We start from the raw sequence: 15,404 nt of genomic DNA on the forward strand, positions 1-15,404 counted from the left end.
GCTTGTGTGACTATAAATGTACTCACTAACAAATATAGAATACTGTCCTTCAACCAAAATTGCTATAAACTTATTATGAATTCAAAACCTGTGCTGGCCAGGACTCGCAAAGCAGCACTATAAAAATTAAACCCTCCTGGAACTACAAATCCCAGTGCCTGGAAGACCTGGTTTTGCAAAGGACCCTCACAACTGGGTGTAAATCCCAAAATTTAACATCTTGTTTATTTATTAATTTTTTTTTTGGTAGAAGTAAGTTTCCCATGTTAACAAAAGCAGAATAGTTTTATTTAGTGTTCATCTCACACCTTTGACAGCTACAGCTGTCAGGCACAGAAATACAGTATTAAAATAAACTGAACAGAGTTGCTCATTGCAAAAATCACGCTATGCAAACCTGTGGATTGTAACATCAACAGTATAAAATGTAACAAAATTGGAATTTTTAATTTTTTTTTAAGCTTTTAAAGATAATAGTCCAGGCTATAAAACTATATAAGCATTGAATAAGAAATGTTAAAGTCAACAAGTCTACAACAGATACATCTTGTAAAAACTCAATAAATTATATATATATTTATAATATCTAGTAACATTTAAAATCATGCACAGTTTTGTACATTTTCTTTTTTCAGTACAGGAAAACTCGATGCTTCGAGTACTTGGAATGTACACAATTAGCAGACATTTGTAAGAAAATACCAAAAAATTCTTTTCTTTTTATTCCAACAAAACAAAAATCTATAGAAATCTACCTTCTCAAACTTCCATTGAAGTAACCTCAAACTATAAATTATTTATTTTAGGATAAGGATTTTGTGGCTCTAAGAAGAAAAAAAAAATCTTAAAATGAGATGCTGTCATCCTGTTATTCTGCAACATTGATATGTAATATGCACCAGAGAAAAATGGAAAGAAAGAATTCAGGATGCAATTTGCCTTGCCTCTTTGTGGTAGTACATGAAGTCTCCTGGACAAAAAAAACACCCCACCCACAAAAAATCCTCAGCCCAAACCTCCCCCATTGTCAGCCTGATCCGTGCTAACATTCCTTAGTTCAGTCCTGTGCTTTTAAACAGCTATCTGGCATTGAGGAACAAAATAGCACAGCATTTTAAACACCAAATATCAGGCGTCACTGGTATTTTCCAACGTGTTAGATGCAAAAGAAATACGCAGCCATAGCAGCTCTCCTGCAAACAGTGTCACTATTTTGCTCACATGGCATTTCTGAAACCCAAAATACAACAGTACTGGCAAAAAGGGAAAAAAAAAAACCCTACCCCACATCATCCAAAGTCAACATTTCGCTTTGCTGCACACTTGTTATTAAATCGACCACAAAGAATACCTTCATTTGAAAATAGAAAAATAAACACCCACACCCCCTTAATGCACAGTGGTTAAACTGATGGAAGAATTCTTGGCCTTGTTTTTCTGAAATATGTAAAAATCATCTCTCTGTTGCTATTTGTTTGGTTTTAACCACTGGTGATGTATTGAAAAATAAACTTACCTTTGCTCACTGCAATCCAGGATAAACTAATATTTTTTTAATGAATACATATATATATTTATAACATTAAATGTAATTTGTTAAAGGACTGTACATCTATACATTCTTTCAATATTTCCCATAAACACAAAGGAAAAACTTGATTAATATATTTTTTCTCCACTTTTAATAAGTTAAAAAAAACACCCTTAAGCTCGGTGAAATTTAAAGTTTACAGTAACACTATGCTATTTAAACCAATGAACAGATATGTTAATATCTATAAATAACTTTACAAATATACACGTTAAGGTACAATTTTTAAAACAAAACTGTGAAGATATAAAACAATCAAAAACATCTTTTCTTTTGCCCAGATCAGTATATCCTAGATTGCAATGCTCGTATTTTGAGACTCTCTCTCAGTACTGCTTTATGTTGCATTAGTATTATACATTCTTTTTTTTTTAATATATTTATTTATATATATACATGATATATTTATAGATATATACACAGATTCTCTGGAATAAACCTTTTTGATATAAGTTAAAGGCTCTTGCCTACAGGTACCCGTAACTTCTTTCTCCGAGTCACTGCACGTAGATGGAGCCAAACTGCTGGCATCGAGGGGTGGGTGGAGGAGCTGCTCCTCCCACTCACCCTTGGCAAGCAAAAACAGGCAAACCCCAAAAGCGAGATTTTTTTCCCCCCAAAAAATGGCTGTTCTCAGAGGCCAGGATGTGACTTGAGATGCTGTGTGGGCACCCAGGAGCCAGGTCTCAGGGCACCCCGCCGCTCTCAGATGGGTGGTGCACTCTTCCCCAGGGACCCCACGGGGTCTCTGCCCATCCCTGAGGTCTGCTCCTGCCTTGGCACGGCCCCATTGCTCCCAGCCCAGTGCAAGGGCCAAAGCGCTGACACTTCAGGTGACTTGACCGTCTCTTTTTGTTATTTTTATTTTCATTTCTCCGTGGCAATTTGCATTTTACTTAATTTTGTTTTTTTTCTTCTTCTTCTTCTTCTTCCAAAAAGGATTCCTTCTATGTAGCTGGGTAGCACGATCATGAAGCTATAAAAACGACGACAACAAAAATATAGATATTTTTATAAATATATGAATCCCTGCAGGCAACGTGGCTTTTCAGCTCCACCAAAAAGGTTCATGTACAGATTGCATAAGCCAAGAATTTCCACATTCTTTACACCTTTTCGTGTGTGTGTGTTTTTTGTTTTTTTCTTTTTTTTTTTAAAGGAAGATTTCTTTTTTTCTCTTCTTCTTATTGCAGGCACAGAACGGTTACTCTGGCACTCGAAACGCAAGCGCGGAGGCTGGGAGGTCAGCACCCCCCAGGTTCAACATTCTGCGTAGTAAAGATAAAAACCCCCAAAAAATGAAAAGTAAATAACGACAACAAAAAAACCCATCTACGATAGATCATCTTGGCAAGAGATTAGTTCCTTCAGGCCAAACAGTGCTTCTTGACTTTTCATACAGCAATAGGGAGAAAAAAAATTTTTAAAAAAAATTTATAAAAAAAGTTAATCTTTTTTTTTTTTTTTTTTTTTTACCCTGAACAGCTTTGTCAACAACACAAATCTCCGGGCACCATCGCACAGTTCCACTGGAAGATCCTTCACTACGGTTTCACCCTCGGCGCCCCACACTCGCACCTCTGTGGGCACTCTGTCCACCCGCCCATCTGTCCATCCGTCTGCGCCGGGGGTCCTCACGTCCGGATGACGCCGTTGCAGGGGGGATGCTTGGGCAGGCAGGGCTCATCGGGCAGCAGGTCATGTGCAAAGACCGAGTCGTCCCCTGAGGAGCAGGTGCTGTGGGTGTCCTGGCCAGCCGGCGAGTACTGCTCGAAGGGCACTGAGAGGTCCAGGTACTCCTGCCAGGGCGACAGACTCATCAGTGGGTGCCCCTGCTGGGGACCGAGTGACCCCTTCCCGCGCCCGCCCCGCCACACTCACATCGGTGGACGTCACGGTGAGGACCCTGTCCAGGTCTTCCACCAGCTGCTTGAAGGTGGGTCGCTGCGACGGGACGGCGTGCCAACACTCCCGCATGATCATGTACCTGCGTGAGAGGGGAGAGGGAACAGTCACCTTGGAGGGGCTATGCAGCACCCATCGCCTGCCCACTCACCCCAAAATCGCCTGACAGAACAGCTATTGCCAACGCAATGCCAATCGTGGTGGCCTTGGTGCGTGGCCAGCTGGGGGGAAGAGGAGGGTTTTGTGGAGTCGTGATCCTCATCACTGATCATCTCATGCATGACTGTGCTTTCCAAGCAGGAGGAGGACCTGTCCTGAAGGTGACACACCAGAGCTACACCCCCAACCACCACCCACCAAACGAGGGCAGGCGCCATATGCTGCTCAGTAGTCATGGGCTGAGCCAAAATGAGTTGGGATGGGTAAGTCTACCTGGAGATGGCTGCACAATTTTGCAGTGGGGGTGCCCCAACAGCTCAAACCACAGCTCAAACAGCCTAGGACACTATTTCGCCATAGAGGGAAGGGTCAGAGGTGCAAGAAGGTCAGCCCCCCCCCACACACTCACAAATCATGAGTGCAGTTCGCGGGTTTGTCCATCCGATGGCCTTCCTTCAAGAGCTTGAAGAGTTCCTCAACAGGAATTCCCGGGTATGGAGACCCTCCCAAAGTGAAGATCTCCCATAGTAGCACTCCAAAGGACCAGCTGGAAACCAAAGAAAGATCTTTAAAATTCAATGAGGTTTTTTTTCCAAGCATCCCCCCATATCCCTTTCCCCCTGGCTTGGCTTTATTTCTGTGCAGCCATGCATAGCTAACAAAGTCATCAATAGCATGACTAATTGCCTAGGCCATTTTTACTAGTTACTTGGAGATCTCTGCTGATCCAACTCAATAGCAAAGAAATCCCAGGCACCAAGTCTGAAATTGAAATGAGCATTTAATCAGATAGGTGACAGCCCATCTATCACCCCCAGCTCTTTGTTAGGTCTTCCACCAGCTCCACTGAATGGAACAAATCAAATTATTCATGCACGGCTTCACTGAATTGCAGGCTTGGAACCACAGGCCACTAATTGTGCAAGCTGATACCAAAACTTGCTTGTTACAACACTCATTTCACTGGCCAAGCCGGGAGAAAAATACCCCAACAAAAATCAGCAGAGCACTAATGTTACACACTCCAGTCCTGCAGCTGTGCTCTGGTTAAAAGTCCTCTTTTTCAAAAATATCTTCTGCCTTCTTCATTTTCTTTTTAAAAACAGGGATTATCTGTCTCTGTTTCGCTTTCATGCACACTCGCTCTCCCGTTCTCTAGCTTTGATTTATCTGTCATGCCTTCTGCAGCATTACCTAAGCATGGAAACTATGATTTAAGATCAATAAAAGCCAAAGTATGGGAAAACTACAGAAATAGAATAAGATTCGTTTGTGCAACTGCAAGCAGTGAGCTTTGGGGAGCAGGCGGGCTGACTGTAAAAACGCCCTTATTGACCAAATATTGCAATAAAAATTCCAGTGTGCATGTGGAGCTGCTTCAGCCCTTGCAAAATTCAGATGTGATACCGACTTACACGTAAGGCGGGCTCTGCTGTTTGCTTACTGTGCAGAGGCACTCAAAAACTAGATAGGATTAGGAAAAATAAGGGAAATAAAGGTGGCAAAATTAATCTGGGGATACATTTGCTGACTACACTCCAATCAATTCTAACAGCAGACAGAATATTTCAAGCTCACTCCACATACTTGACTGAAGCGTTAACTCTCTGGGGCAAAGCGTGGAGGATGCCGAGGGTGATTTTTTTTTCATGGAGATTTTTTTTTTTAGCACAATATTTTTCAACTGCCAGATGAATCACCTCATCTATAAGCTGGACAAGAAATGCCTGCCTGCTTTCCAATAATTTTTCAGCAGCTCACTAGAGATCCTCAGATGAAAGCAACCAGATAACGGCAAAACAAAACCACGTGTGCGAAGACGCAGCTTGGAACTGATTCCTGTGTTTTTGCATCCTCAGGCGCCCCAGGTCATGCTTAGCAGTATGTTTGTCTGTAAGATACTATAGGTGTAGATTTTCCTGTCATTTTATTTATTTTTTTTAAAGTGTAGGTTTGCTTACACATCGCTCTGGTGAGTATAGACCCGGTCAAACAAGGCTTCGGGAGCCATCCATTTCACAGGCAGCCGACCCTGTAATTAGGAAGACAATGGGAACATCCCATCAGCATATTTCCCCAGCCACAACGGCACCATCTGAATCTTCTTTTCTAATCCAGTTTGAAACATTTTCATTAACAACCACATCTGCCTTCCCGGTCACTGGGCAAAGCAGCAGTGGCCACATATAAACAGATTAGAGCATTTGATCCCTGGATCTTCGCTGACAATTTTTGCAGTAAATGCTCTCTGTCAAGGACTGTATTTCACTGCCAAGGCAGGTTTAACGAATCAGTGCATCCAAATCTTTGCATGGGAACAGCATCCACTGCTCATAGATGCAGAGCATGGGACAACACTTTCTGTCTCTTTGGTTGGAAGAAACAGTTGATTACAAGTCCAAACCCAGCTTAGGCTCAACTTGAAGGGAACTCCTAAAGAGTGAAGGCAAGGGCCAGATCCTCTAAGAAACAAATCCTGATCCTGCTGGAGGCTAAGAGAGGAGGTCTGATCCCATCCTACATCAGGGTCATAAACACAGGCTGTCACATGAGAAATATGAAATGAGAAAGACTAGATTAATCATAATTCTCTGGGGCTTTGCTTGGCCCCTGGAGGGAGTCAGAAAGAACTGTTTCATGTTTAAGCCATAATTTGGCTATGGGGGAACTTTGTCCTCTTCTGACCTACTGTTTCACTGAGGGAGACAACTAGAGATGGGATACACAAATGGAATTATGCTTTCAGCTGTCCAACAGAGTTTAAACAGGGAAAATCCATCTGATCTACAACTAAAATTCCCAAGAACTGTTATTAATTTATGATTAAGACATCCTGGCAATTAAGAAAGATTTCTGATATACTACTGGAGGGGATAAGTATGGGCATAGTGGGCTTCAAAGGACTGCCTGGACCATCTTCTCACTCTTGGCAGGGGCGTCAAGGAACTTGAATGTAAAAAAGAAACGCACGAAAACCAGGTAGCTCTAGGTATACAACAAGTAATGTTCCTCTGTCAAGGGCTCTAGTGAGACAGAAGTGGGCTCCTTGGGACCTTAAGGAACAGTACTGGAGCAGACTTGAAAAGGCTCCATTCCCCTATGGGAGAAACTTCTGTTTCTCTTAGTCTAAAGCTTCCTGGCCAGAGCTGAGACCTCACAACCTGCTGCTGGCAGGAGCAGGATTTGTCAGGAAGAAAACAGATGGTGTATAGACTCCTTGGACCAGTCTATCTACAGTCCCTCCCTAGGTGAGGTCCCCATCAGATTTCTTCCTCCTAAGCCCCTCTAGAAAGGGAGATGTGGGACAAGGGCCACTTGCTGCAGGAATGACCGAGTTCCCTGCCAGAAGAACTGCGCGCGCTCGGCAGCGCTGTACTTACATTGGTGGTTTTCTTGTAATAGTCAATGTTGTGAACGTCTCTAGCGAGGCCAAAATCAGCTATTTTCATCACATTATCTTCGGTGACTAACACGTTCCTGGCTGCCAAGTCGCGATGAATGCACTGTGGAAGGTGAGCAAGTCAATAAATAAGGGCTCGTTAGCTGCTCGCGCCTGGAACCAGCAGCACCGTGTGGTTTATGAGCTGCCGTTTCATTGACTCCCGAGCTCATAAAGCTGTGGGCACTGCTTAACTCCTGGCTTTCTGTGTCACCGCCCCATCATGCATGCTCAGTGGGAACCACCTCTTAGCAACACCTAATCAGCAGCCCCAGCGCTGACACAGCCACGCACGTGCCTTTTCTCTCCAAAGGGGATGCACAGATGAGAAAGCCAACTCTCCCCTTCTATGGGCACTTACTGGCACGTGAAGCCACGAGGAGGAGTGCGGGCTGATGTTTGAGAGGAAAAAAAATCCTTGCATTCAGATACCCCCAATACATCCAAAACGCATCGAATCATAGAATGGTTTGGGTTGGAAGGGACTTTTAAAACTCACCTAGTCCAACCCCCAACATCACAGCTGTCAGCTGACAAAGAAGCTAAATCGGCCAGCACTGTGCAGAAAGGGAGTTTAAAGCCACCATGAGCCACCCACCATGAACTGCAGGCAGAGGACAAACACATCTGACATCTGAAACTGAACATGCTCTTGCCACAATGCTCCCTTGCCCACAGAAAGGCCATGCTGGCTGGTGCACAGCTTGGTGAACCAAAGCCTGATTCTCCACTTGCTGATGTCAGGGTAAATCAGAAGTAATCCCAGGGCACGATGTAAGCAAACACAGCAGCTGGCTCAGCACCAGCAAAGTGCTCCCCTGGGAGCATCCTGGGCACCGCCGTGCATCGAGCCAAATCCACCGCCGGCTCTGCTCCCACTGAGCCTACACGTGCTCGTGACAGCTGCAAACACATGAGCTACACTCAGGATCTCAGCTTCCCTGTGAGTGCTCTGCATCTTTAGCGACCTCAGAAAGGAGGTGAGGGGAACAGGGCTGCACTCAGCTTCTCACTGCTGTCCAACCTAACATCTCCCGCAGTGGAAGTGCACAATTCGGCGTGACACTCACCCTGACCACTGCTGCCTGAGCCCCAGAACTGCACAGCTCAGTTACCTCTACAAGTGGTAGAGGCTGAACTGGTGAGGAAAGGCACCAAGGACTGGGTTGCTTGTGTTTTGTAGGCATTTTGGGGGTGCTAATGGTCCTGCAGGTGAACAGTGAGGGCTGCACAGCTGCATGGCTCATGAATGCAGCCAGCATACAGGGACTTCTGCATATGGGTGAAGCCTCCAGCAAAAACCCCAAGACACTTCATAGGGAAAAGCCTCCAGCAAAAACCCCAAGACACTTCATAGGGAAAAGTCTGGTCTCTAAAGGGATAAGCCTGCAGTGCTTTGCCTGAGGTTGTTCCACACACATAGCATGGCCTGCCTTCGAATACGTGGCTTTGATGGAAGCTTCTACCAAATGATGTTTCTCAACTCACTTTCTGAGATGCCAAGTACTCCATGCCCCGTGCCACCTGGTAGGCGCAGGAAACCAGGTCCTTAAATGTCAGCTGCTCCTCGGGCAGCTTGCAGGTGTCGAAGGAATAGTCCATGCCAGGCGGGCGACGTGCCCTGAGGTATTCCCGCAAGTTCCCCTTTGATGCGTATTCCACCAACACATAGAGTGGTCCTGCAAAGAAGGGCACATCAGTGTCCAGCAGAGGAAGAGCTGACCACCAAAATCTCATCTGGGGTATTTTGGACAGCCAGTGAGTAATTACACAGGGGGACAGCCAAACCTGAGCCTCCCACGACCCTGTGAGCACTGGGCTGCTCTGCTACGTACCATCCTGTGTGCAGGCACCGAGGAGGTTAATAATGTTTTTGTGCTTTCCAATCATTTTCATCATTTCCATCTCAGAGACCAGGTCGGAAAGGTCCTTGTCTGTGGCGTCATCTGGAGAAGGTAGGAGAGGAAAGCAAAAAAAAGTCATGAAAAAAATAAGTGTTTAGGGAAGTAGTTACTACTTACAGTAGTCACAACTGCTGTGTAGCCCTGTGGGGCTTTGGTGTGGAAACAATACTCAAAATATGGCTGGTTTTGGTTTTGTTCTACTTTGGGAAGAAGAATCAAAATAAAATCAAAATCTACTACCATTAGAACAAAAAAAGATAAAAGAACAAATAAGTGGAGATAAATGCTCATATGGAAATCAATAATGCCTTTCATCTTCTGTTTCTTCCTGTCAAGTATTACAGAAAGAAAGTCAGGCTTTGGTACCTGGTACCTGCTTTTCTGGTAGTTTCCCTCCCTCAGCTCCACAGGCAAAGAATAAAAGATGGAAGGTAAGAGCTGGGAGAGTGGCTACACAAAGGATTGTATTTTTTGTATAGAAAACTGCAATTTTTCTACAGAAGTAGAAAAACCTTTCTGCAAAAGTAGAAAAATGGGGGAAAACCTTCCCAAAAGAATGCTTTGATTTGGAAAGATGTAATGTTCCTACTTCCAAACCCTGCTTTAGAATGGACTGAAGAAAATGTAAGTTAAACAAATCCTTTTCTGACAAGAAATATTACCTTTTTTTAACAGTGTCACCCCATGTAACCTCAAGCCCAGGCTGCTCACTGCTGGAGCACCTGCCCTACTTGCTCCAGCAAGTTTGGGACTGAGTTTTTTCCATGAAGTTCCTCAAGAAGGGGTTTGTCAACCGAATTTCTGCAAACCCCATCTGACCTTGCTGCATAAGCTTTTGGTAGAACAGGCAGCGCTGGTTATGGGAGGAGCAAGGAGTGGGCTGATTCATGGAGCTGGCTAGAAGTGAAGGGGGTTCCCCTTCTTCTCAGGGATGCTATTACCCCTTGGCAGAGAACTGGTTTAATTCCTAGTCCCTCTTCCTGATGGGATTTGCACTTTTACCTGCTCTCCAAGGACAGCCCTCACCCCCAGGCTATGTGGGTAAAGGGGAAGAAAGGCTGTTCTTGCTTTCTTCTACTGTATCTGTTTGTATAAAAGACTCAAAAGAGAGGCAAACACAGGAAATCCCAGCACAATATGCTGTTCTGCCTTCTGTGGACTCCCCATACCTTTTAACATCTTGACAGCAACCGTGACGGCCTTGTTGGGCTTGTCCTTATCAATCCCAATTGCTTCTGCCATCACCACTTGGCCGAAACACCCCTCACCAAGAGGCTTCCCCAAGGTCAGGCTGCAGGGAGGAACAAACAGGCATGTTATGGGGGTACTGGTGTGGCTACACCACCAGCTGGCACAGAGACCCCGACCCGCAGGTTTGACTGACCGAGAACGTGTCAATTCCCACTTGGGATCTGGAGGCAGTTCCAGCTCGGAAACGTTGGCCAGCATCGGCCCATCGCTGGAGGAGAGACGCGTGATCCGGACCAGGGGCGTGTTGGAATTCATGGAAGAGTTGGACTCCAGCGACACCTGCTTGGGTAGAGCAAATGAAGTGTTATTGCCAACTGTATTCCCAGAGCAGGCAGTGCCTGAGACGGAACACTGAGGAGGTTTGAGCTCTCTTTGCCCATGGACACATTTCTGGAATATTCTAACCAGGAAATGCCCCCACCCTTGCAGAAATGCACTCATTTAGGCACCCGTGGTCAGGTTTATAGCTTGTGGAAAGAAGGGACAGATCAGCCAGTGCCCTCCAGCAGCAGGAGGTCTGATCCATTCAGTTGCTCTGTGTGCATCTCCACAGCACATACAGGCTATGGAGTGACCTCTCCCACTCTGGCACTGTAAACAGCCACCGTGAGCTTCCAGCCAAAGCTTGAAATCTGTATCCTTCACTATGGGGTTTCACGTGGTGTCTTTTGCTCCTGCCCCTCTGCAATTCCTCTAATTGCACAGAGGACCCTCTGCCACCTCCATATGAACTGCTCTGGGTTCACCAGTGACCTCTGTGAAAGCAGGAAGGAGCGCAATTAGATGTGCTCCTTCTCCTCAAATCCCTGCTCCATCAGGGAGCCTGGACTGAACTGTTCCCCTGCCAGATGTGCTTCCTGTGGCACCCACAGCTGCACTGCCAGCCCCTCCTGGACAAGGGCAGCAGCAATGCAGCTGCTTGGGGGCTGCTCATGAACCAGAGTCAGCAGCCACCTGCCACTGCTCCACTGGCACAGAAATGAATAAAAGGGGGTTACACTTCTAGGTTGCAGCCAACTTATGTCCCTCTTGGACAATGTTTTTCTGGTGGAGCTTCTCACCTAGTGAGAAAATTTCAAAGAGGAGGAAGAAAAAAAAAAAAGAGAGATACCATAGGGGGAATAGGAATCTTGTATCTACTTTCTGTTACCTGTCTCTTGAGTGGAAATTTGGAGACTTTCTGTACAGTGGGGGTGTTCATGGCCTTTTTGTTTGGCATTTTCATCCTCCAGACAATCACCAAGACCAGTACCAGGAGAAGGAAAGAAAAGCCAGTGCCATAACTGAGAATGCCAGTGTACACTGAGCCTGAATCATCCATTTCCATGAGCTCCTCGGCTGCAGGGTGACAAGAGATGGCAGTCAGGACAGAGCAGGCAGCTGCCCACAGGCAACCACACACATGCAGCACAAAGAATTTGGGGAGGACTTGCTCAGCTATGCCAATTTGCTGAGTGACTTCAGTAAGGGGATTCTCCCAGGCCAGTGGTTTTCTGCCTGCAGCTGTAGCTAAAACATTAATTCAGTTTGCCCTCTTTGGGGTAATTTTACTGCCCTTTGATGCAATCTTTGGTTTTTAAGAGTCTTCAGCCCACAGACTGGAAACCACTGCTCTAGGCTGAAGGCATCTTCACACATCTGTGCTGTTCCTCTGACCCAGATCTTGCTTTCTCCACACATCCACACCATGTACCTGGATGCCTTGGATGTGCAAAAGCTGCAGGACTGGGGTTTGCTTCACTTTGCTCATTCAGATTCTGTATCAAAGATTTCCACTGGACCAGTGCCTGCCCTGAGGGACCAAGGGACTCAAGGAGTACCCAGCAATAAGACATCACAGAGGGAAAAAGCCTCAAAAGAACAAACTGCTTAATTATTCAATGAAAACAGTTTTGCTGCGTAGAGGCTGGAAGGTCTGGTTCAGAGAGGTGCATGAGCCAGGAGGGTGATGGCATGAGCCCATCAGCAGTGGCTACCTGGTAGCAAGACTTTATTTAGAGACCAGCAAAGCTCAGCTGTGTTTTCCCTCTTGTTCCTTTCAGGACAGGCATGTAGACCAGAGAAAGGGGCCATGGTAGGACTGGTTTTCTGTCCCACAAAGGCATGCTGGCATCAGAGGAACAGTCAACAGTGGGGAAACTTTATAATGAAGTCATGTCGGCATGGGCAGCTCACTGATGGATCGTGTCCACCACTGAGCAGCCCCTTCAGCAAGCAGCAGGAGCCTTTCCCTGGCAGCAGCAGGCTCCGTGTCAGGTCATGGATGGCTGTGTCCAGGGGGACATGGGGAAGGGGCTGTCGGTGACAGTGGGGGTTGCACCAGCCTGTGTGCCAGCTATGGATGGCCTGATCCTGCCAAACAGCCATCCCTTGCTGTGAGAAAGGGGTACCAGATCTCCTGGGACCAGGCACTACAGTTGGTGCCACAGCTCTGCTGCCTTGGATCACACTGTCTCATTCTCTGCTCCACGTCCCTCCTCCCATAGCACGGACGAGGGTTTACAAGTTGAGGTTCCCCAGACAGGCTGTATCCTGCACCCCCTCTGTGGAGGCCTGCTGCTGCACAGACGGCTGTCCTTCGCTGTGTCTGACTTCAAAATAAAGTTCTGCTTCAGGTTTTTTGGTGGGTTTTCTCCTGCTTATTCTTTGATAAAATAAGAGGTGTAAATTCATACATTGCAAAAACAGAGCATCAGTCAGTTGAGACAATATTGTGAGATTCTCAAAATAACAGAAACATTAGTCTTCTAACCAAAGGAAATGATTTCTCATCCAGTGTATGTCAGAAGCAGAAACAGGATCAGATCAGCTATTATAGAGCTGGCAAATAAACAGGAAAGATCAGCAGATCCCACCAGCTGCAGGGTCGGGCATGGAGGAGACCTTCTTAAGCCCCAGTAAAAGCGACTACATCCAAATCATCCGCACAGATAAAGTCGAGATTAGAAATGCCAAAGTTTCCAGTTCCTAAACACATCATGAGATGGATGTGTTGTGAGATGGACCTAAATGTGGTCTATGACTGAGTGAGTCAAGAGTGGGCTGTCCAGGATTTTGCATGCCTTTTCACTAAGGGTCTATTGAACATACTCCAGGTCTGTTTCTGCACTCTGTGCAAGGCACAGCATATATGAGATTCAAATGAATATTGCTAGTGCTTCTCTGGACCATGCTCAAGCCTGCCCTGTAGCTGGAGGCAGATTCTGCAGGTGAAGGGGCAGCACAGCCTCATTCCCCCTTTTGGAGAGCAGATCCCTCTGTTGCATATTCTGTGCTGGCTTCATTGTCAATAAGAGCTTTGCACATGAAAGGACCACAAAATTGAGGTCACCCTGGCCTCGGGTTTCAAGCCCACTGCAGCTTTCATCGATCCCAGCTGGAGCAGGCAGCATGCAATGCCCCTGGGAGCCAGGACTCCTGTGCTCTGTCTGCAGATGACTCTCCTTGACCTTCTGTTTGAGATCACTATCTTGGCCTGCTCATCCGTGAAGTGGAAATAATGCTACAGGCAGGGAAGGGTGTACTCACACCAGACACTTATGCATCTAATTTTAGGTTAAGATATGAGGTCAGACAGAAAGGATCCTTCATAAGATGATCCACAATCCATGTCCAATTTAGGTGCCCTGGATCATCTGATGGGGAGGCTTCCTTCTCTCACTGGCAGTGTAAGAAGACAAAGCTCCTTATTTTGGCACCTAACAGTCTCCTAACAAAGAGGCTGTGAACATCTCCCTTTTATCTAGATAAAAAGAAAAAAACCAAAACCAGTGCATTTTATTTATTTGATTTATTATAATATTTTATTTAATATATTAATTAATATGTGATTTATTATAATATTTTATTTACTGCAATTATTTAAAATTTTAGACGCAGTGCAAAAAGTGTCAGCTGCGAGTATGCAACAGGGGTCTGCAGAAAATCCCTCCCTGGAAAACACCTCTCTTGCAAGCAAGAGGCAGTCTGCGGGAACTTGGCATTTCTAAAGCAAAACATCAAGGCATCCTGGAGAGGGAAGGAGAAGCCAGCACAGAAGGAAATACCTGGTAGCACCGTCAGCCAAGCAGAGTGATGTGAGAACCCAATAGAATTCCCTGCGAGACAAGTATATTCCCCAGCATCCTCAAAAGTAACATTTCGCAAGTACAGAATCTCTAGCTCCTTATCCGTTGTGTTAACACCTGCCGTCTACAGGGAAAAAAAACACACACATATAGAAAGAGGGAAAACAGAGAATAAGCCACATTCCCAGCAAGTGTGAGGACACCACAGGCAAATTTTAAAAGCAGATTAAGGTGGTTCTTTTTTTTATTTTTTTTTCCAATGGCCCATCTTCCACATTTATTTATTCATTCCCCTCTGCAACCTGTAGTCAAAAACAAACAAAAAAAAAAAGTTCCCTTCACCAGGTTCTTACTCTGTCCCACTAAAGAAGCATGCAAGCAAAAGCATCCAAATGAAAAATTGCCCCCACAATATGACTGACTTTGGGTTAGTAGGGTGAGTACAGGGGTGGGGAAAGAAAGAGGAGGAAAGAGGAGAGAGAGGAAAGACAGAAAGAAAGGATAAAGGAGGTGAGATGTAGTGGGGAAAGATTCAAGTGCTGATCAGAGGAATATACAAACATTTTGGTTCATGAGTTCATTAAAAAAATATAGAATTTTATAATTTTTTATAATTGCTTCAGTGAGTATCTCAGAGCCATATGTTGATTGAGAGCCCTCAATACTGCAGTATAACTCCTGTTAAGAATTTTCCTGCAGTGGCACTGAACAACACAGCAGCCAAACCCTCCAAGCTGGAGTCAAAACCCAGAGCCCATGAGACTGCTGCTGTTCTTCAGTTAACATGTTTGCTTGCATGAGCCAATGTTGATATTTATTTCTCCATTACTTCTCCAAGGGACAGAACTGATTATATCAGTTTTATGGGTGAAAAACTTGAAGCAGCTTGGTTTTTCAGAGCTTTGAACGTCAGAGGTCATTAACATGCAATTCTGTTATCAGCACTCAATTGTAAGGAAGGGAAAGGAATTGAAGTATGAAGAGTTGATAGCAAAATTTGACAGTCATTTTATTGTGGGAATTTTTCCATGGCAATTGCTGTATAGGCGTTACATTCTTGTAAAAAAAAAATTAGCAAGGAAATAAGA

At 45.2% G+C, this 15,404-nt stretch overlaps 1 protein-coding gene across 5 annotated transcripts in view; it reads right to left on the bottom strand.

The window, feature by feature from the left end:
- Positions 1–266: 266 nt before the first annotated feature.
- The window catches only part of FGFR3 (fibroblast growth factor receptor 3), a 55,573-nt gene continuing 40,435 nt past the window's right edge, over positions 267–15,404 (bottom strand). Inside the window, exons 7-17 of one of the 5 annotated variants that reach the window (XM_027699875.1) lie at positions 14,296–14,440; positions 11,400–11,587; positions 10,383–10,531; positions 10,168–10,289; positions 8,930–9,040; positions 8,583–8,773; positions 7,036–7,158; positions 5,617–5,687; positions 4,065–4,202; positions 3,473–3,578; positions 267–3,390 (exon numbers count right to left, since the gene is read on the bottom strand). In XM_027699875.1, coding sequence (XP_027555676.1) covers positions 3,226–3,390; positions 3,473–3,578; positions 4,065–4,202; positions 5,617–5,687; positions 7,036–7,158; positions 8,583–8,773; positions 8,930–9,040; positions 10,168–10,289; positions 10,383–10,531; positions 11,400–11,587; positions 14,296–14,440 — 1,509 coding nt within the window. In that variant the 3' untranslated portion in view covers positions 267–3,225. Of the gene's footprint in view, positions 3,391–3,472; positions 3,579–4,064; positions 4,203–5,616; positions 5,688–7,035; positions 7,159–8,582; positions 8,774–8,929; positions 9,041–10,167; positions 10,290–10,382; positions 10,532–11,393; positions 11,588–14,295; positions 14,441–15,404 lie in introns of all 5 variants that reach the window. The other 4 variants (XM_027699876.1, XM_027699874.1, XM_027699873.1 and 1 more) reach the window with 4 other exon arrangements.

The sequence above is a fragment of the Neopelma chrysocephalum genome, unplaced genomic scaffold (assembly GCF_003984885.1).
Source record: "Neopelma chrysocephalum unplaced genomic scaffold, ASM398488v2 Primary Assembly neopelma1_142, whole genome shotgun sequence".
NCBI lineage: Eukaryota > Metazoa > Chordata > Aves > Passeriformes > Pipridae > Neopelma > Neopelma chrysocephalum.